Source organism: Panthera leo, chromosome B1 (assembly GCF_018350215.1).
Source record: "Panthera leo isolate Ple1 chromosome B1, P.leo_Ple1_pat1.1, whole genome shotgun sequence".
Lineage (NCBI taxonomy): Eukaryota > Metazoa > Chordata > Mammalia > Carnivora > Felidae > Panthera > Panthera leo.
The window spans coordinates 164931507-164953777 of record NC_056682.1 but is presented as its reverse complement, the minus strand read 5'-3'; the positions used below and the strand labels follow the sequence as shown (position 1 = coordinate 164953777).

Genomic DNA, 22271 nt, shown 5'->3' with positions numbered 1-22271 from the left:
CTCTCGTTTGAAAATGTGTTTTCAAGTAGAGATTAGTGTCTCTGCTTGAACTTTTTTGTTATAAGCTTTTGGTAAGAAGCAGATTAACACATGCAAAACTATATAGGAATAGTTTATTAATCCAGCAAATATTTACTGAGTACTTGATAGGTACCAGGTACTGTTTTAATCACTTGAATAAAAAAAAAATCAAAGCCCCACTGTATGTAATTTGCATTTTGTTGAGAGACCCATTAGGTACACAAATACAGTTATTTCCAGTGGTGATGAGAGATGTTTCTTGTTGGAGAAAAAGAGTGCGTGCACACACCCAAGCGGGAGAGGGAGAGAGAGAATCTTAAGCAGACTCGATGCTAAGCACGGAGCCCAGTGTGGGGCTTGCCCAAGGTCGATCAAAAGATATAAGCGACATGAGCGGAACAGAGTTCCTTTATGGATTTTTTTCACCTAGGAATTTATTCAGCTGTCACACCTTATTTGTTCACCACTGTTTACAAATCCCACCACTGTTTACAAATTCCCATGAAGGAATATAGTCTTCTTAGAGAAGCAAAAGTAAGTATTGGCTTGTGTTGTTCCTTGACTTTGCTTTGACCCATTTTAATCTTGATCCCTCTGCAATATTTGTTTCATTTTCAGGCATACTTACCCCTTACCTTCTGGATCACCTTGTTGGATGCCTTTTATCAAAGCCTGGTCTGCTTCTTTGTGCCTTATTATGTGAGTCCCCGTTCACTCAAAGAATATGCTATTAATGAATCAACAAGGCTTCTTTGTTGCCAGTATAAACACACAGGATGGATATATTAGGGTAGATTGCTCATATAATCAAGTTGATTATTAGCTGACTAAATTATAATGTCCCCCCCAAAATGTTAGATAATGGATTAAGTTTGGAGGTAAGTACCTAGTTGACTCCTCTTGTGTCTCCTTTTTAGCCCTGTACTGCTTGATCAGTTTTGCAAATGACCTGAATAAAATTGAGAGTCCAGGCATATAATGAGATGAGTCAAAATCAGAAAGGCAAAGTCAGAATATGAGATTTATTATTAGTGCTGGGCTGATTCTACCAGGATGATATTCATAGTATTAAATTTAAGTTCTTATTCATAGTCTCTTCAAAACTAAAAAACCTGTTTCACAGGTGAGGAATAGAAGAAATGTGACTAAGGAAAGAATGTGTAAAAATGAACTTTAAAATTTGTGCCAGCACCAAGCACAAAACATGATGTAACTGCCCACCCATACACAGCCCTACCCAGAAGAAAACACTAGTTTGATCATAGATTGGTGTTAACAAAAAACACAGTGTTAAGAATGAGAAAGGTCATAGTCTCTAAGTTAACAACTTCTATTCTTTAGTTATTTATTTAAATAAAATGACTTGAATTTGCCCAGCTAGAATATTCCAGGTTTACGGCATTTCAAGGGAATACAGATAAGGCAATCTGAACTATAAAGCAGAGGAGAACAATTATGAAATGCGAGAAATTGTGAAATGTCAGAAAATAGTGTCATTCAAAGAATACTTTAAGGACTTGAGGACATATACGTAGGAGAGGAGGGGATATTTACTTAGCAGAGATATATACTCAAGATAGCCTTAATAGCTGCCTCAGAGGCTTGCAGCTCTGTTCAATGGGACATATTTCCTATTTTTCTATACTTCAAAGAGCTGGGAGAGTAAGTACAATGTTCTGGGAGGATGAATTATGACTCAGGATAAAGAGGCATTCCAACTGAAAAGTTCAGAGATTAGACGGCCTAGCTAAGAGTCAGTCTCTCTCTTCTGGAAATGTTTGAGTTTATCCTAAATGACCCGTTGTTGAAGAAGGGACCCATCCACAGTTGAGCTGTACAATAAAGGAATGGTATTCACACCACTGAGTGTGACAACTCTCCTGCATCACCGCCTGTTGTCCTTTTTGTAGACCTACCAGGGCTCAGACATTGACATCTTTGCATTTGGAAACCCCCTGAACACAGCTGCTCTGTTCATCATTATCCTCCACCTGGTGATTGAAAGCAACAGTTTGGTGAGTGGTTTTCCTGCCTCTGAATTGGGCTGAAACTGTGCTTGGGGAAGTGTCTTCTGTTAGCAGTGACCCTGCTTAAACCCTTCATGCCTAGAAGACACATGTTAACAAGAGTAATGATTCCCAATAAGAGGGGTGATTCATGGCTACTCTTGTTGACTGTTGAGTGCCATTATGTTGAGCTCGATGTATAGCCAGGGAAAGTGGAAGATACCTACCTGGTCCCCTTGGTGGTAGCCATGATGGATGGTTCATGGAGGCGTGAATCCGGCTGGAGAAATAATTGATGGCCAATACTCTTCAAGATGGCCAACATTATTAGATTGTGCTGATGTCTTGCAACTCAACTAAAAAGAGGGGTTGTGCCATAATCCTGGTATACTGACTTTAGTAAATGATGATTTTATCACAACAAAATTTCTCATGATACAGGAACATATTATCTTCCCTCCAGAATTTGTACTATTCATTTAAATCTAGGTCTTTTTTATCTTATTTGCTGACTTAATGATAAAGTTAGGTCTCTTCATCAAAATGATTGCACTGTAGCTCTCTGCAGCGAAGCTAATGTGTAGGATTCAGATCATGAGAACTTGGTTATAAACCTTCCTTTGCAGGTGAACATTCTACCCAGCTCTGAAGAATAAACTGCCTCTGTGATTATTGATGCCAGTTCCTCATTTCCGTTGGCATCATCTTTGCTATAGTCTAAGCCACTATCATCTCTTCCTGGACTATTGTACAGCCTCCTTAGTCTTCCCACCAACCTCTACTCTTGACTCCTCTAGCCGTCCTCTGCAAAACAACCAGAATCATCCTTTTGAAACACAAACCATGTCTTGTTGCTGTCCTTTGGGTAAAACCCTTCAGTGATTTCCTACTGTACTTGGAATAAAATTGAAAAGCCCTAAGATGGCCTACAAGACTTCATGCAGTGATACCTCTCCTTTTCTCTCCAATCACATTTCCACTGGAAACACACTGTCCCTTTTCAGTGGCTCCGATACAGTGAGCTCCTTACCTTATCGGGTCCTTAGCATTCACCATACCTCCTGAGGGGAGTATTCTTATTCCCTTGGTTCCCCACACTTTTCCCAGCTCAAATATTATTTTGGGTCTCAGCAAAAATGCTGCTTTCCCCAGGGCCCCTTCCCTAACCATCCATTGTCTCATGCCATCTGTTTGCTTTTATCCATCACCCTAATAATAATTTCTTATTATTCAGCAGTTACGTGATTGTCTGATTCGTGTTTACCTTCTGCCTTAAACTATAATCTCTGTGAGGACAAAGTTCATATTTATTTTGTTGACCACTGTATACCAGAATCTAGGACAAGACTGGCACATCGTAGGTGCTTAAAAATATTTGAATGGATAAACAAATAATTAAATGACTAACCAGTATTTAGAGTGTTTTTACCACCCTGGTAGTGAATGCATTTTACACAGGAATAGCTGAATGAGGTTATAGTTGAAATATGTGCAGTTATATTGTAAAATTATTTATAATAAATTCTAAAGTAGAGCTGAATATTTCTGGCATCACTTCCTTTGCTTACAACCTTCTGTAATCAAACTGTACAAGCCCAGAGTGTAGTAAAAGGTTAATATCTGAAAATACCAGGTAGGGAGACTAAAGGGAATTCTAGAACTAAAATATTTGGCATTGTTTTAGTATCTATTTGATTTCATTTTTAAACAATTTTGTAGGCACTCTTAGTTACTACCCAAGGAATTGTCATAGGTTCTAGCATTTATTAGCGTTTCAAAGGATCTAATGGATCAAGTGTGTCCGTTTGGGTTCACTGGTTATGAACAGCAACCTGAGCAAATAGAAAAGTTATTAAAAATATACTGAAGAACGATGATCAAACCAAACCATCCTGAGAAACGAGAGTGGCTCCAGACATCCAGGAAACAAACTAACAGACAAGATTGCTCTGTGCTGAATTGGCTATAGTCATTTTCTTTCTGCTCTTGCCTCACTGTGCTCCAAGTTTAGTCCCTGGTGACAGAATTCTGTTTCCTTAGCTTCAGTCCTAGACTTTGGCTAGAGGAGGGATATCGTGCCAAGACTGTGCACAATGTCGGGTACCCGCACTGAGAAGGAAGAAAGTGAAAGCCAGGCACCAAGAAAAACAGTGTTTGCTATTTATATAGCAAATAGTGTCCTTTATAGGACGCATCATTAAACTTTTTTCTCATGCCAGGGGAGGCTAGAGCTCACAGCCTCGGAGAGTCCCTTGTCAGTAAGAGTCAGCCATTGGGAGGGTGTGAAGCACCCTCATCTCATTGTCACCCCCCACCTCCCTGTTTTCACCCAGTGTCTCTTGACTCTAACTATATCAACTTCTGTAAATGTGCCAACCATCAAGTTGCTGTCTCACTTGCCAAATGCACATCCTTAGGGAAAAAATTCAGGCAGTAGCGTTCAGTGGGAAGGAAAGACATCTGAGAAAGAAAGACAAAAGATAACAAATCATTGCCTTAGAGGCATGATGACCATCAGGATGTAGCCAACACTTTCTGAGCAGTTTGTACATTTTACACAAAATGAGCAGTCTTTGTGATGCGTGTGAAGATGTCTACCTTGGGGAAATACTTTGCAGAATTAAGAGAGAAAAGGAGAAAATTATAGCCTTAGAAAATATTACTGAAGGCAGTGCTTCCCCCCAAAAGCATAACCTTTTCCACCATGGTATACACTACGATCTTAGGTGTTAGTGTCCACTGCACTAAATAACACTGAATACCCCACTGTGCCAATTTCCCTTTGTAACGAAGGTCAGACTGTAGACCTGGCACTTACGATACTAGGTAATGGCGACACTGCATTTAAGGAAGTCACCTCCTTGTTTTTCGAAATGAAGTTACTTAAATAGTAAGCCAGTTTAAGGGAAATACTAAGAGGGGCACCTGGATGGTTCAGTGGGTTAAGCCTCCGACTTCGGCTCAGTTCATGAGTTTGAGCCCTGCGTCGGCTCTGTGCTGACGAGGCGGAGCCTGCTTGGGATTCTCTGTCTCCCTCTCTCTCTGCCTCTACCCCACTCTCACTCTCTCTCTCAAAATAAATAAACTTAAAGTATATATGTATTAAGAAAAATTCCAAGCTATCCACAGATACAAAGGTGGCTAGGCTACAGTGTGAAGAAAAAGATTTGTTTCTTGTTCATATAAAGTCAGCTGAGGTTCCAGATAGCTCTAGAGTACTTGTTCTCTGAGTGGGGGGCTGAGTGCCCTGGCTGTGTCTTGTAGCTTTACCATCTGGAATTGTCCCTCCCAAAAGGGGGATCTTCTTGGTCAACATGGAAGGAAAGGAGACAGCATGGGAAATTGCACACCAGCTCTTCCATGCCTCTAACCTGGACATTTTGCATCTCTCTTCCATTCACATTTCATTGGTCAAAGCAGGATATATGGCCATACTTAATTTCAAGGGGATGAGGAAATGCAATCCTTCCAAGTGCTTACGATGGGAAGAAATTCGAATATTGGTGAGGAACAGTAATGTCTGCCAGCCCTGTGAATGGGTAAAGTTTGAGGACTGAAGTATAACTTAATGAAGAAACAGACCAATTAGTGACTGTATTAGAGAGAGAGAAAGCGAGAATGCGACACCTTATGGTGCGTGGACAATATAAAATAGTCATCAGAATCAACCTGTTGGCATTTGACTTAGCTTTACAGAATTTCAACAGTGATATGAACTGTTCACGAAAGATGCTCTCATCTCTTTGGTATTTTGTGTTTTGTTCTCTAAGGTTTGTGACGCTTATTCATTGCTCAGACATGTTGTCTCTTCAACAGAGCAGAGTGCACTGGGGCGCAAATCCCTGTCAGTGAGAGAGTGTTCATTTCCCCCGCTTTTCATGTCTTGCAGACCTGGATCCACATGCTGGTCATCGTTGGTAGTGTCTTGTCTTATTTTCTCTTTGCCTTGGTGTTTGGAGCCATGTGTGTGACTTGCAACCCGCCATCCAACCCCCACTGGATTATGCAGGAGCACATGCTGGATCCAGTGTTCTACTTGGTCTGTGTCCTCGCAGCCTGCGTCGCCCTTCTGCCCAGGTATGGTGTCTTATCATCAAGAGAGGAAGTGAGATCACAGGCTGAGAATTCTTCAGGCAGCTGCTGAGAATGGATGGCAGACCGTCCTGTTTACTAGTGGAGAGGTCAGCCTGTGTACTAGTTAAAACATTGGTGTGTTAGCTCCTTTACCAGAGAACAAATATGGTTTAAGTGAACTGGAAGGGATAGGTCTCTCTCGTGGAAAATTCTGACTGGTTGGCAGTCCCCAAAGATGGGGCAGCTTCACCCACAAGGTTATATGAGGATCCTTTCCTCTGTCCTTTTGTTCTGCCAATCCCCACGGGTGTTGCCCTTATCTGCATGATTGAAGGTGACTCACCCTCAGCCCATCCACCTCCCTGCCTGCTGGAGGGAGAAAGAGAGAAAATGGAGTGCGAGCAGCTTTCTTCTTCTTCCTTTTTTTTTTTTTTTTTTTGATGCAGAAGTGACCCAGAAGTTGCTCATATCCCCTTAACTAGAACTTAAGTATCTGGACTCTGAGTGGCTAAAATCTGAGTGTTTCTAAAAGGAAAAAGGGGAGAATGCATACTGAGGGACAGCATTGGTCTTTCTACAGCCTATAACTGCTGAAAACTTAATCTGAGTTCAGTTACCTTTCCCATTTTAGTTTAAATGGAATTTCTAATATTGTACGGGATGGAACTGGCTAAGAAGTATACATGGATTTTTAATCTATAGCTCTTTCTCTTTATATTTTTATAAAATTTATCTGTTTAGCTGGAAATACTTTGCCAAATAGTTGTTCTACCTTTGTAAACATGGTGTGAGAGTCAAATGGTGATTTCAGATAAGAGAGCTGACAAACTGACTCCCAGGCCAAATCTGACCCGCTGCCTGTTTTTAAAAGTAAATAAAGTTTCGTTGGAACATAGACATACTTATTTATGAGTTATCTATGGCTGATTTCGCACTACAGTAGCAGAGTCCAGTAGTTCCAACAGAGACCGTCTGGCTTGCAAAGCCTGAAATATTACTATCTGGCCCGCCGGAAGAAAGTTTGCCACCCCCCAGTTTGTAACACCAATGTAAGACAGCATGAGCACAAACTCTGTTACTGATGGGCGTTCCTTCTAGAAATGTGTAAGAAAAGCCCTCTTGAGTCCTTCTATGGTGTTTACGATTGTGTACTTGACAGTATTACTGCTCAACTGAGATGCTTCCATGCTACTCACTGTGATTACCAGCTTTCAGATCAAAAACTAACAAGGTGATTCCCACCAACAGTGCAAGAGGGTTCCCGTTTCTTCACATCCTCTCCAGCATCTATAGTCTCCTGATTTGTTCATTTTAGCCACTCTGACCGGTGCAAGGTGCACTGTTGGTGGGAACACAAACTGGTACAGCCACTCTGGAAAACAGTGTGGAGGTTCCTCAAAAAATTATAAATAGATCTACCCTATAACCCAGCAATAGCACTACTAGGAATTTACCCAAGGGATACAGGAGTGCTGATGCAGAGGGGCAGTTGTACCCCAATGTTTATAGCAGCACTTTCAACAATAGCCAAATTATGGAAAGAGCCTAAATGTCCATCAACTGTCCATAAAGAAGATGTGGTTTATGTATACAGTGGAATACTACTTGGCAATGAGAAAGAATGAAATCTGGCCTTTTGTAGCAACGTGGATGGAACTGGAGAGTGTTATGCTAAGTGAAATAAGTCAGGCAGAGAAAGATACCATATGTTTTCACTCATATGTGGATCCTGAGAGACTTAACAGAGAACTATGGGGAGGGGAAGGGGGGAAAAAGTTACAAAGAGGGAAGGAGGCAAACCATAAGAGACTCTTAAATGCTGAAAATAAACTGAGGGTCGATGGGGGGTGCGGGGGAGGGGAAAGTGGGTGATGGCCATTGAGGAAGGCACCTGTTGGGATGAGCACTGGGTGTTGTATGGAAACCAATTTGACAATAAATTTCATATAAAAAATAAATAAAAGAAGAAACAAAACAAAACTAAAATGAAAAAATAAATAAATAGAATAAAAACTAACAAGATGAGCTTGTAGAATTTATGAAGACACAATTCCTAAAAAGTTATAGCCCGAAAAGAAAAATCCTCCCAATTGTACCACTAAGAGTACAATTCTATCTGACATTGTTGTGCTAGGCTGAAAAAAGTGATCCCCTAAAATATACCCATGCCCTAATCCCTGGAACCTGTGAATGTTGAGTTTTTTGCTTATGCAGATGTGATTAAGGATACTGAGATGGCGAGATTATCCCGTATTATCTGGGTGGGCCCTAAATGCAATCGTAAGTATCCTTATGAGAGAGAGGCAGAGGACAATTTGACACAAGCAGTTGCAGAGAAAGCACTCCAACCAGAGTGGCAGAGATTCCTTGGTTACAGGCTAAGGAATGCCAGCACTTATCAGAAGCTGGAAGAGACAAGGACTGGATTCCCCTCTAGAACCTTTATAAGTTGCATGGCCTTTGCTCCACCTAGATTTTGGTTCAGTGAACCAATGCCAGAATTTTTGGCCTCCAGCGGGTACATGGGTGGCTCAGTAGGTTAAGCATCCAACTTTTGATTTTGGCTCAGGTCAGGATCTCATGGTTCATGAGTTTGAGTCCTGAGTCAGGCTCAGTGCTGACAGCACGAAGCCTACTTGGGATTCTCTCTCCCTGTCTCTCTGCCCTCCCCAGTTGTGCTCTCTCTTTCAAAATAAATAAACTTAAAAAAAAAACAAAAACTCTTGGCCTTCAGAACTGTGGGAATAAAGTTTGGTCGTTCTAAGCCATCAAGTTTATGGTAATTTGTTACAACGACCCTAGGAAACTAACAGACTTTGATATGGGGAAGATGGGTGTTGCTATCACAAATACCTAAACATGTGAAGGTGGCTTGGAAACTGGAGAATGGGCAGAGACTGGAAGAATTTAGAGGTACCTGATAGAAAAATGCTAGACTTCTTTAAACAGACTGTAGATAATCAGGGACATTAAAGTTCCTGCTGGTGGGGATTCAGAAGCAAGTGAGAAGCATGGGTTGAAAAAACCATATCATCTTAGAAAATACATAGACGGTCTTAAACAGAATGTTCCTAGAAATGTGGGTGTTAAAGGCACTGGTGAGGAGTTAGAAAGAAATGAGGAACAGGGTATTGGAAATTTGAGGGAAGGGGATCTTTGCAATGTAGTGGCAGAAAACGTACCCAAAGTGTGTTCTGTTATGTGGAAAACAGAATTGATGAACTATGAACTTGGATATTTAGTGTTGAAGATTTGGCCTGGTTTCTGCATGCTGCTTAGAGTAAAATGTGAGAGAAAATAGACTGAGGGAAGGCCTGTTAAACCCAGAGAAGTTAGATTTAGAAAATTCTCAGCCTATCCAGATTTTAAAAGTTGTTACAATTAAGAGATTGGCTTTGGGGAATATGCTCTAGAGAAAAGGGGAACAGTGTGGCTGGACAACCTTTTGCTGGTGCTGAAGAGATCAGGTCTGTGACCTCTGGATCCCTTCAGCCATCTTGACAGCCACCAGGAAAGGAGATGGGGTTATATAGGAAAGATCTGTGGAGGACCCTCAATTAATGGCATAACTCTGCATGACATATATATTGGAGACCCACAAGGTTTATGAGAATCCTGTACCAGCATAAACACTGCCAGCTTGGACTGAAAGGGACAGGTTTGTAGCAATGTGTCATAGTACTCACAGGAAACTAAGAGCTAGCATTTTTTGAATGCTTACTATGTGCCAACACTCTGTCTGCTTTCCACGTATTAACTTATCTAACAGCCTATGATCTAGCAGTGTCGGCACCTCTCCTGCTAAGATTTTATTTTTTTTATTAATTTGACAAGCACTTTTAGGGCACTCACTGTTTTCCAAGTGCTTTACAAATATCAACTTATTTAATGTTGTTACTGCCTCCATTTTATAGTTTGCTTATCTTTTCCTTTTACCTCAGGAAGACAAATGGCCACCAGACCCTTTTACTTTTTCTAATTGGTGAGTATTTTTTGTGTCCCTGTGCTACATTTGAGGTGAATGTAACTCTGTGGTGCTTTTTGTAACCTAGGTTTGTATACCGAGTTCTTCAGGGATCCCTATTTCCATCTCCAGTTCTAAGGGCGAAGCACTTTGACAGACTGACTCCAGAAGAGAGGACTAAAGCTCTCAAGAAGTGGGCAGAGGCTGGAAAGATGGGCCAAGTGACACCCAAGAATGCTGACCACTCAGACTCCAAGTCAGAGAAAAGAGCTAAGTCTGACCCTGCTGACATCTTTGCAATGATGTCAGCACCTTCTCGTCCTGTTGACCAGGGAGACTTCTCTGTACATGAAACTGCTTTGGACTCAGACTACTGTGAAACCAAGGCCTCAGGGATGGCTGGGCCCCCAAAGGGTTAAAAAAGAAAAAGCATTGTAGCCTCCTTGGAGTTTCAAGTATTCCCTCAGATTTGGAAGAGGGACCTTGAAGAGGCACCTCTATCAAGAATGAAATGGATTTTTCCCTAAGGGACATGAACATTCATTCTACTGTGCTTGGAAAAGCCAATGTGATGACCTTTATCGTATGTTTGTAGATACATTTGTAAAAGGACTTGGAGGGTGACCTGAACAGTGTTTAGGGAAGTGAAATACTTAATTCAGAATCAAATGCTTTTATGAAACTTTTTGGACTTTGTAAAAGCTCTTTTATTGTCTTACAAGTGCAGACATTCTTAAAGGATTCCTTTGAGATGTATTTATTTAACTGGGAGATCTCCGATTCCAGGGAAGTGTTTTCAATGAGCAGACTCCAATCTGAATTGTTTTAAATGAAGAAAAAGTAGTTTTCAGATCAGTTAGAACTCCAAAGAGAAAAAATGTTACATATAAATGGTTCACTTCCAGAAAAAAAATTCAAAGAACCTTCTAATGACAGAGTACCTAAAATAGGGTAATAGCTATACTATTTGAAATGGAGTTAGTGATTATTAGTAGCTTATTTCATGCAGGAAGATGCCTTTGGTCGTCTGCAGATGTTAGGCATATCTTTCTGCTCATGTCAGTGTTCTCTTGAGGGGGAGTCTTCATTGGGAAAGGGCAGAGGGATGCCAGGGTTCCGTAGGAATGTGTTTCTCTCTCAGCTTTCAGTCAAAAGATGACCTTTTATGAGGTCTGCCTCTATGCAGCTGTTGTCAGCTGGGACACAGACCATAGGTAGGGGCAGACAGAATCAGCTGAGTCTCTAGCCTATTTGGCAATTTCTTGTATTCTAAAACTTACAATCAAAAGCCTGATCAAAATGAGACAATCAATTTCAAAACAGTCTTTAAGAGACCATTTGAGGGTTCATGGTCCTTACAGAATCCTACAACTTCTCTGGTGTTACAACTTTTAAAAGTGATTTATTATGAATTGGGACTGATACAGGTGGTTCTCAGAAGGATTTCATGAGGTTCTTAGAAAACTTCATTTTTTTTAATACATTTTAGGACAGGAATGTCCATAGCAAGTTACTTGCTGTTGCAAATCATGTATGCTGGCTTTAGTTGGAACAAAGTCTAGTTTACCAAGTAAGCCCAGGTATTATAAGATCATCTATTCTTGTTGAGTTCTTTTTAAAATTCAGTATCTATTCATCTGAACATTGTCAGCCACTAGTCACCCAGAATCTCCTTCCTGAAATCTCCATGCTAATGTTCTCTGTCTGTATCAAGGTCTTATGACTATTAATCTGTTATTCTCAGGGCTTGATCTTTTCCTGATACCTACTTTCCTGGTCTGACATTTTTTTTTTATAACTGTCTGATGCTACTACAAATAGTCTTTTATACAGACTGATTTCTAGAACTTTCAAAATCCCACATGATATTAGAGGTTGCTTTCTGCTTTCTTAATGATTTTTTTAAAATTGTTTAATAAATAATTTGTACAAAAAACTGTCATCATTCCTGTAGATACCACTGAACCTAATAGTAATTGTTACCTGAGCTTAGAAGGAAGCTCTTAAAGCACACCTTTTACCAGAGTATTGTAGTGACCTTTTCCTATATGGAAAAATCAATAGTGTCATAGCAGCTGGCATTCATTCTCTGAATATGAATAAAGGGTTAGAATCTAAAGAGAAAAAGAATAAGCCAAGAAGACTAAGAAAAAAAGTTAAGTTTCCAGATATCAAGTATCCGTACATAAGAGTAGAAGAAACTCGAGTGTTCACGTTATGTGTCCGCAATCTCTTATCCACAATTCTAAAATCCCAAGAGGTCTGGAACTTGAGGGTTTTTTCATAAGTTAGGCACAAATTAAATGTACCAGACAGATGTAAAACTATTTAATATAATTATTCAGATGTTTTACTATAAAAATGTATTACTGGGTGCTAAACTGTATTGTATCTTTTAGATTCTGAAAAATTCAGGATTCTGTCACACAGCTAGCCCTCAGGCAAAAAAGATTTGGGATCCATATCAAGCCCTTAACGGGCCTCATTTACAAGTGAGTAACCTTTACACAAAGTTATTGCATTTTGGTGTTCAATATGTTTTCCCAAATTTGAGGGATCATTGTTCTTTATAGCCAGAAAAAAATGGTTAATAATGTATATTTTGAGGTATAATTTTATCCCAAAAGATTTATGAAAGAATTATTCCAGGCTCCCAAAATGTACTCTGTAGATATGAAAGATCCTTGCACTCTTACCAGGATTAAAGTTTTCTTTGGACACTTAAGTAACCTGGGACTATTAGCAACCTTTCACTTCCAAAAGCCATCCGTTACCTAAAATAAAAGAGCACGTTCCTGTGAGAGGGAGTCCAAGACAGGTAAATTCGGGTTGGTAGGCGGCTGGGGCCAACAATTATGGTGGGAGACACAGTGTCCTGGGACTTTCCATCCATGTTCCATGTCCATTAAAAAAAAAAAAAAAAAAAAAAAAAGGATTGTACCACTTTATTTGTATTGCAGGTTATTTGAAATAAGTACAACAGGTACACTTGACTGAACAGAAGTTGAGCGAGGCTAAAAGTTATTACATTAAGTATGTACCTACAACTATAACAAAACTGAAATAATGTTCTTAAACTTTCATACAATTGTGACTGCAATTCCGTTGCTGGATTTCACATTCTGAGTAGGTTCACACAAACTAGAGAATAGGAGAGGAATAACATGGAACGTGTCAAGACAACTTTTTGAAACTGAAATATGTGGGCACATAGAAAAGAGTAGAAAAATACATGTATAAAATAGCACGTAGTGTCTGCTGAGGCAGTCCGGGTTGCTTGCTGGTGAAGGTTAGTAGGGAACCCTACTTGCTCAAAAGGCATTTGGATGTTGCAAAATGAATGCCTAACTAAATTACTTACACGTGAAAATCTATATTTTGGAGCTTTTTAGTGGGGAGAGATTGACGTGCATAAAGTGGCCTAGTGCTTAAAAGCAGTAAAAAAATTTTGTTTTAATCATCAACAGGAGGAAATGGCAACAACACCAGATATGAAACATGTTTCAAGGACAAAATGTGGTACTCCAGGCAAACTTTCACCGTGCTTTGAGATGCGGTTCTGCGACTCTATTGTTATGGGTGAACACAGGACAATTGGAAAATACAGAATTGGAGGTCGGGTGCAATTTAATTTTCCTCTTCCAAAATTGAATCTCTCCAGTCTAAAGCGAGTTCTCCTTTGGCAAGCTTTAATCTCCATTCATTGTCACACAGGCAAAACAAAATGTTTTCCACGAATATGCTTCTAGTTGTTAAAATCTCAGTCAGCCGATACACAATGAACAAACCCCAGTTCTGGAGAAGCTTTTGTGGAGACTTTTCTATAAAGCAACATCCTTGATTTGAGTTCAGAGCGTGCAGTCCTCTATGGGAGTGCTAATGTTGATGTCTGAAGAACTTTGTGTTCAAAATGTCCTTCCATTTCAGCTACCGCAGTGGATGCTACTTGTCTTTTATATCTGTCCGTCATAGGTTCTCAGAATTATGCAAACTTGAGAAGAGTAACAGTAAATCATTTAAGCTTGTAAATTATCCTGGCTTTTTAATAAATCAAAAGCAAGTCTCCAGCATTAATATTGCAATTTGCCACTGTGCTCAAGAAACAAAAACCGGCAAAGATTAGTCATCCTGGATCTCAAGGTCCTCTTTGTGACTGAAAGAGAATTTTCCATAACCTGTTCCCCTAGCACCTGTCATATTCCAGGGCTGATAAATTTTGTGCTAAGGTCAAGGTTAGGCCTGGCAAGAGAACAAAATCTGCTTTTCTTTGTTTTGGGTTTTTTTTTTAAAGACTTCTTTAAACTTGAAATAAGAGAAAACTAAAGTTGAAAAAAAAACTGAATAAAATTAGACCAAAACAAACATGAAAATTTGCAGTGCACTGCCAAGCATCCCGGTCCACGGAAAGTGCTTCTGTTCAGCTCTCTGCGGGAAGCACTCCACAGTCAAAAAGGCCATTTTCTTTGAATGTAGCTGGCAAAAGTCTCTGATCATCTTTGGGATTAGTTTAGGAGGAAGGTATGGATATATATTTGTCTTTCAATCCACTCGACGAAGTATGACACATTGCTATAAACCCCAGGCCCCAGGACTTTGGAAAAGCACACGGAGCCCCATGAGGTTAAACCAAACAATGTCCACTGTCCTCCAGGCCGCTCACAAACAAGTGGCCCGCCGCTGTCACCCTGTAATGAATAGCAGTGCACATTAGTCACTGGTATTTCGGAACCCTCATGGCGTCTGTGTTATCCTGAGGGTGCAATAAAGCCAAACCCAGCTTAACCAACTTCTTGGAAAGTTCTAACAAAGCTTTCATTGCCAACTGGTGGAGGGAGCGTGCTTTCGACCTACGCAAGTGGAACTTGCACTTACACTCTGATCTTGAAAAAAATGGAGGTGCCTTGGGAAAGGACTACATTCTTTTTTTTCCCCCAAGAAATCAGAAGATTTCTCAGTCATTTCCTGTGCTAAATTCAAATAGGTCATAATTTCTTTTTAAATGGGTGTATCAGAACTAATACTCTGCTAGTTTGATCTCGTTCTTTAACTTTGAGTCATTTTATAAATGTCATAAGTACCCAAATGGGACATTCAAAGATTTGATTTTCTCCACAAAGCATTACTAGAAAAATACTCCAGAATAACCCTATTTTCAAGATTCATGCTCCATTAATGTGTGCATTCAGTAAAAGACACTGACAACTTGCTTGATTTCTTAATAGTTTTTAGGACCGTTCCAATTAGTATGCTTGAATGGAAAACACCACATAAGAATTATTTCCGGCAAGGTATTTTGTGGATAGCTTGTATTCTCTTTCACACGCTGGGGATTTTCGTTCTTGACATCTAACTTCAGGTGTTGCCGTTCTTTTGCCCACATGTAATTAAGACACTATGACTTTATAAATGTTACTATTTGTTACATCTGAAAAGATCAGAGATTAAGTGCATTCCACACTGCCTCAAAAGAGAGGGATGGATACCTTGTAAAATAAGGAAGTAAGTGTGGAAATTCATAGTGGGAGTTTACCAATAATCCTTGCCCTGTAAGAATTTCAGACTTAGAATTAGCTAGATGGTCTTCCCGCTCTGGTCATGTTGGAGAAAAACAGTAATTATGTTTATCGATGCCTCCTCTAAACACATGCCCTCAGATTAGCTCATTTAATCCTCATGAAACCCCTATGAGTTGACAATAATTATAATATGCATGTTGGAGGCAATGAGCCTGAAGCACAGGTGTGTCACGTGTTCATTGGCAGAGTTAGCGTTAGACGCAGGCGTCCTGACACCATGACTCCAGCTCCATAACTACTCACAAGTGTCAGCAACTACCACTGCTATTAGAGAGAAATAGAGTTTTTGACTGTGCTGTGGGCTTTTGTGGCAATGGCGATCCTTACGTTCCTAACTTAGCAATGCCGTAAGCCTGAATAGTAAGGATAGACCTTGCAAGAGGCTGAATAAACTGTTCTGCCCGGAAGCCTCATGGAGTTTTTTAAGGCAAAATTTACTAGAAAAATGTTATCAAATTCCACAATTGTTTTATCTCCCCTTAGGTAAAGGCAAGAGTAAAATGCTGACTTATTTAGGATAAGCTGTTCATTATGCCAGAGTGTTATTAAAGTTGGACGTGCCTACGTTGCCTCTAAAAAAGAAGCCTCTTCAGAGAAGAGAATGGAAAGGGGTACACGGTAACTTGGGAATTCGGTATACTGAAAGATGCTGCCAATAAAATCAAATGTAACTAGCATTTCTAAAAAAAATGAGACGGGTACAGGTCAGCATCTCTGTACTTTCAGATCAGGAATTTAGCCAAATAACTATTCAGCATCTACTCTGCAAGATTCTGTGCTAGGGTCTGTGCAGACGAAGAAGGCACCATTTTTTCTGTCCCAGAGAGGTCACAAGTCTGCTTGGGTACCAAGCATAACTCTACTTGAAAGCCATCTTGCCTTCCCAAGATGTGGATTTTGAGTGAAGCGTCGTGAGGCAAATAAACAAGTGTCAGGTGGAAAGCAAGAGAGGAGAAAGAAGCAATTCAAATACAAGGGATTATACAGCAAAAAGGCATAATTTGCTCTTTTTTGGTCCTTCCTTTTCATAATATTGGGCGTTAGGCCAAAGTTTATGTTTGGCTTCAGTACTGATCCCCATGATTTATTTCTAGACCTTAACAGAAGGGTCTAACAGCTTCCAATGTATGCTATGGATGTAATTGAGGAAGATAACGAGAGGTTCTGGTAAATAATCTTGCTCCAGACCTGGGGAAAAAGTAGCTTTTGATTATTTGTTTTGTTCTGTATGCTCCCTGGGGATGTATTATAGAGTATCTGGTATGCATTTAAGACACCCACAGTGTTAAACTCCTAGGACCTAGTTCCTACCAGGCGACATGATATGAACATACCTGTGCCTGTGCTTGGGCTTCAATTCTCTTTCAAAGAACACCTCCCTTCTTCTCCTTTAGCAATTACCAAGGGATGAAGAGGCACTAATTTGGGGTGGGTCCCTGAATGGTGTTGGGAACAGGGAGAAATGTATACACACTCATCACTGTTACCAGGAGAGTGTAGCGGTTGGACCCTGAAGCTGGACTTCCTGAGTTCATATCCTCACTCTGCCACCTTCATGCTGGGTGATACGGGGTTAATTACTTAACCTCTCTGCTCCCTTGTTGTCTTGATTTGTAAAATAGCAAAAACAATGATACTGCCACAAGCGTTGATTGTGAGGATTAAATGAGTTATTAAAAAGCACTTGGAAGAGATACTGGAACACAACAAGCACCAACCGATAGATACTGATGCTAAAGGTACAATTCATTGAGTGAGTGAGTCGGACATCACACACAGATAGGTGAAAGATAGGGCTTTCACATACATGGACGTGGATAATCATCAAACACCCCGAATATTAGAATCAGCCCCATCTTATGAGAAAACTTTCTAGAGAAACTTCTCCAGGGTCACTTTGTTCTTACAGGCAGAGATAGGACCCAGCCCAAAACTTTCAGGCTGCACATTCTGTGTCCCAAGACCCATACCAAGCTGCCTTCCCAAACACTTTTTTTTTTTTTGGCTTGGGAAATCAAACCTGGGCCTCTCATATGAAGGTAGGAATTCTGCCACCGCTGCCCACCTCATTTGGACAATTCGTGGTCAGGAAGCAGAAGAGACTGTGGCCTTGGTGAAACTCCAGAGGAGGCGCCTGCCTCCCTCTTTCCCATGACAACTAAAGAATCATCACTGGGCCATTTCCAGTCCCCTGATTTGCCCGTTTTGAAATAGGCCACTGAGATGTTCTTTTGTTATGTTGTGTGAGTGGTCATGACATTGTTGATCTCTTCGTCAATTCTAAAATGTGAGGGGCAATCTGATTTACTGAACAGCAGTGAAATAACAAAGGTCTTCCATAGCAGTTGCACTCTGTTGTAAACTTCTTTGAAGCAGAAAGAGAAATACACAATCCAATTTACAACTGCACCGAAAATTGTAAGATACCAGGAATAAACTTAACCAGAGAGGTGAAAGACCTATACTCTGAAAACTGTAAAACATTGATGAACAAAATTGAAGATGACACAAAGAAATGGAAAAATGTTCCATGATCTTGGATTGAAAGAACAAATATTCTTAATATGTCCATACCACCTACGGCAGTCTACAGATTTAATGCAATCTCTATCAAAATACCAACAGCATTTTTCACAAAACCAGAACAATCCTAAAATTTATATGGAACCACAAAAGACCTTGAATAACCAATGCAATTTTGAAAAAGAAAAAACCTGGAAGTTTCACAATTTCAGACTTCAAGTTATATTTCAAAGCTGTAGTGATCAAACCAGTATGGTCCTGGCACAAAAACAGACACATTTATCAATAGAACAGAATAGAAAACCCAGAAATAAACCCACAATTATATGGTCAATAAATCTTCAACAAAACAGGAAAGAATATCCAAGGGAAAAAGTCTCTTCAACAAATGGTGCTGGGAAAACTAGTCAGCATGTACATGCCCAGGCAGTAACGTTTCTGACATTGGCCACAGCAACATTTTTCTAGATATGTCTCTTGAGGGAAAGGAAATAAAAGCAAAAATAAAAATGAACTATTAGAGCCACATCAAAATAAAAAGCTTCTGCACAGCGAAGGAAACAACAAAACTAAAAAACCACCTATGGAATGGGAGAAGATATTTGCAAACAACAAATCTAATAAAGGGTTAGTATCCAAAATATATAAAGAACTGATACAACTCAACACCCACAACACAAATAACCCAATTAAAAAATAGGCAGAAGACATGAACAGACATTTTTCCAAAGAACACATCCAGATGGCCAACAGACACATGAAAAGATGTTCAACATCACTCATCATCAGGAAAACACAAATCAAAACTACAATGAGGATATTGAACCAGCCCTGCATCCCAGGTATAAATCCCACTTGGTTGTGGTGAATAATTCTTTTAATGTATTGTTGGATCTGGTTGGCTAGTATCTTGTTGAGGATTTTTGCATCCATGTTCACAAGGGAAATTGGTCTGTAGTTTTCCTTTTTAGTGGGGTTTTTGTCTGGTTTTGGAATCAAGGTAATGCTCGCTTCACAGAATAGTTTGGAAGTTGTCCTTCCATTTCTGTTTTTTTGGAATAGCCTCAAAAGAATAGGTGTTAACTTTTCTTATGTCAATAAAAGAAAGGACAAGAACCACATGATCCTCTCAATAGATGCAGAGAAAGAATTTGACAAAATACAGCATCCTTTCTTGATAAAAACCCTCAAGAAAGTAGAGATAGTAGGATCAAACTTCAAGATCATAAAAGCCATATATGAAAGACCCACTGCTAATATCATCATCAATGGGGAAACACTGAGAGCTTTCCCCTTATGGTCAGGAATACGACAAGAATGTCCACTATCACCACTGTTATTCAATATAGTATTGGAGTCTTAGCCTCAGAAATAAGACAACACAAAGGAATAAAAGGCATCCAAGTCAGCCAGGAGGAAGTCAAACTTTCACTCTTCACAGATGACATGATACTCTATATAGAAAACCCAAAAGATTCCACCAAAAAACTGCTAGAACTGATCCATGAGTTCAGCAAAGTCATAGGATATGAAATCAGTGCACAGAAATCAGTACCATTCCTATACACCAAAAATGAAGCAACAGAAAGAGAAATCAATGAATCGATTCCATTTACAATTGCACCAAAAACCATAAAATACCTAGGAATAAACATAAGCAAAGAGGCGAAAAACCTGTACACTAAAAATTATAGAAAGCTTATGAAAGAAATTGAAGAAGACACACAAAAATGGAAAAAGATTCCATGCTCCTGACTGGAAGAACAAATATTGTTAAGATGTCGATACTACCCAAAGCAATCTACATATTCAATGCAATCCCTATCAAAATGACACCAGCATTCTGCACAGAGCTAGAACAAACAATCCTAAAATTTGTATGGACTCAGAAAAGATCCTGAATAGCCAAAGCAATCTTGAAAAAGAAAACCAAAGCAGGAGGCATCACAATCCCAGACTTTAAGCTATACTAGAAAGCTGTAATCATCAAGACAGTATGATACTGGCACAAGAACAGACACTCAGATCAATGGAACAGAATAGAGAACCCAGAAATTTACCCAAAAACCTACGGTCAACTAATCTTTGACAAAGCAGGGAAGAATATCCAATGGAATAAAGACAGTCTCTTCAGCAAGTGGTGCTGGGAAAACTGGACAGCGACATGCAGAAAAATTAACCTGAACCACTTTCTTACACCATACACAAAAATAAACTCAAAATGGATGAAAGACCTAAACGTAAGACAGGAAGCCATCAAAATCCTAGAGGAGAAAGCAGGCAAAAACTTCTTTGACTTGCCCACAGCAACTTCTTACTCAATACGTCTCCAGAGGCAAGGGAAACAAAAGCAAAAATGAATTATTGGGACCTCATCAAAATAAAAAGCTTCTACACAGCAAAGGAAACAATCAGCAAAACTAAAAGGCAACTGATGGAATGGGAGATGACATATCAGATAAAGGGTTAGTATCCAAAATCTATAAAGAACTTATTAAACTCAACCCCCAAAAAACAAATAATTCAGTGAAGAAATGGACAAAAGACATGAATAGACACTTCTCCAAAGACATCCAGATGGCCAACCGACACGTAAAAAAATGCTCAACATCACTCATCATCAGAATACAAATCAAAACCACAAAGTGATACCACCTCACACCAGTCAGAATGGAAAACATTAACAACTCAGGCAACAACAGGTGTTGGCGAGGATGTGGAGAAAGAGGATCTCTTTTGCATTGTTGGTGGGAATGCAAGCTGGTGCAGCCACTCTGGAAAACAGTATGGTGGTTCCTCAAAAACTTAAAACAGAACTGCCCTACGACCCAGCAATTGCATTACTAGATACATATCCAACGGATACAGGTGTGCTGTTTTGAAGAGGCACGTGCACCCCCATGTTTATAGCAGCACTATCGACCATAGCCAAAGTATGGAAAGAGCCCAAATATCCATTGATAGATGAATGGATAAAGAAGATGTAGTATACACACACACACACACACACACACACACACACACACACAATGGAGTATTACTTGGCAATAAAAAAGAATGAAATCTTGCCATTTGCAACTACGTGGATGGAACTAGAAGGTCTCAATGTGAGCGAAATTAGAGAAAGACAAATATCATATGACTTCAATCATATGAGGAATTTAAGATACAAAACAGATGAACATAAGGGAAGGGAAGCAAAAATAATATAAAAATAGGGAGAGGGACAAAACATAAGACAAAACATTAAATATGGAGAACAAATAGAGGGTGGCTGGAGGGGTTGTGGGGGGGGGTGGGCTAAATGTGTAAGAAGCATTAAGGAATCTACTCTTGAAATCACTGTTGCACTATATGCTAACTAATTTGGATGTAAAATTTTAAATTAATTAATTAATTAATTAATTTTTTAAAAACTACAGGGGTGCCTGGGTGGCTCAGTCGGTTAAGCGTCTGACTTTGCCTCAGGTCATGATCTCACGGTTTGTGAGTTTGAGCCCTGCGTTGGGCTCTGTGCTGTCAGTTCGGAGCCTGGAGCCTGCTTTGGATTCTGTGTCTCCCTCTCTCTCTCTGGCCCTCCCCCACTCACACTCAGTCTCTGCCTCTCAAGAAATGAATAAGCATTAAAAAAAATTTTGAAAACTACAATGAGGTATCACCTTACACCTGTCAGAATGGCTAAAATCAAAAACACAAGAAACAAGAGTTAGTGAGGATGTGGAGAAAAAGGGACACTCTTGCACTGTTGGTGGGAATGCAAACCGATGCAACCATTGTGGAAAGCAATATGGGGGTTCCTCAAAATGGTAAAAATAGAACTATCCTAAGTTCCAGTAATAGCACTACTGAGTATTTATCCAAAGAGTACAAAAACACTAATTCAAAGGGATGCATTCACCCTGATGTTTATAACAGCATTATTTGCAATAGCCAAGTTGTGGAAGCAGTCCAAGTGTTCACTGGTTGATGAATGGATAGAGAAGATACGGTATTTATCTTGGAATATGGATATCTTGGAATATGGAATATTATTCAGCCATAAAAAGCATGAAATCTTGCCATTTGCAATGACCCGGATGGAGCAAGAGAGTATAATGCTAAGCAAGG

The 22271-nt window shown here is 39.8% G+C and overlaps 2 protein-coding genes across 8 annotated transcripts in view; one reads left to right on the top strand and one right to left on the bottom strand.

The window, feature by feature from the left end:
- The window catches only part of ATP10D (ATPase phospholipid transporting 10D (putative)), a 107413-nt gene extending 93804 nt beyond the window's left edge, over positions 1 to 13609 (top strand). For both annotated transcript variants that reach the window (XM_042936451.1, XM_042936453.1), the window contains 5 exons: positions 640 to 720; positions 1932 to 2036; positions 5917 to 6104; positions 10154 to 12557; positions 13533 to 13609. In XM_042936451.1, the coding sequence (XP_042792385.1) occupies positions 640 to 720; positions 1932 to 2036; positions 5917 to 6104; positions 10154 to 10484 (705 nt within the window). In that variant the 3' untranslated portion in view covers positions 10485 to 12557; positions 13533 to 13609. The remainder of the gene's footprint in view (positions 1 to 639; positions 721 to 1931; positions 2037 to 5916; positions 6105 to 10153; positions 12558 to 13532) is intronic.
- Positions 12994 to 22271, bottom strand: part of CORIN (corin, serine peptidase) — a 250937-nt gene continuing 241659 nt past the window's right edge. For all 6 annotated transcript variants that reach the window (XM_042936456.1, XM_042936458.1, XM_042936459.1 and 3 more), the window contains one exon: positions 12994 to 14750. In XM_042936456.1, the coding sequence (XP_042792390.1) occupies positions 14568 to 14750 (183 nt within the window). In that variant the 3' untranslated portion in view covers positions 12994 to 14567. The remainder of the gene's footprint in view (positions 14751 to 22271) is intronic.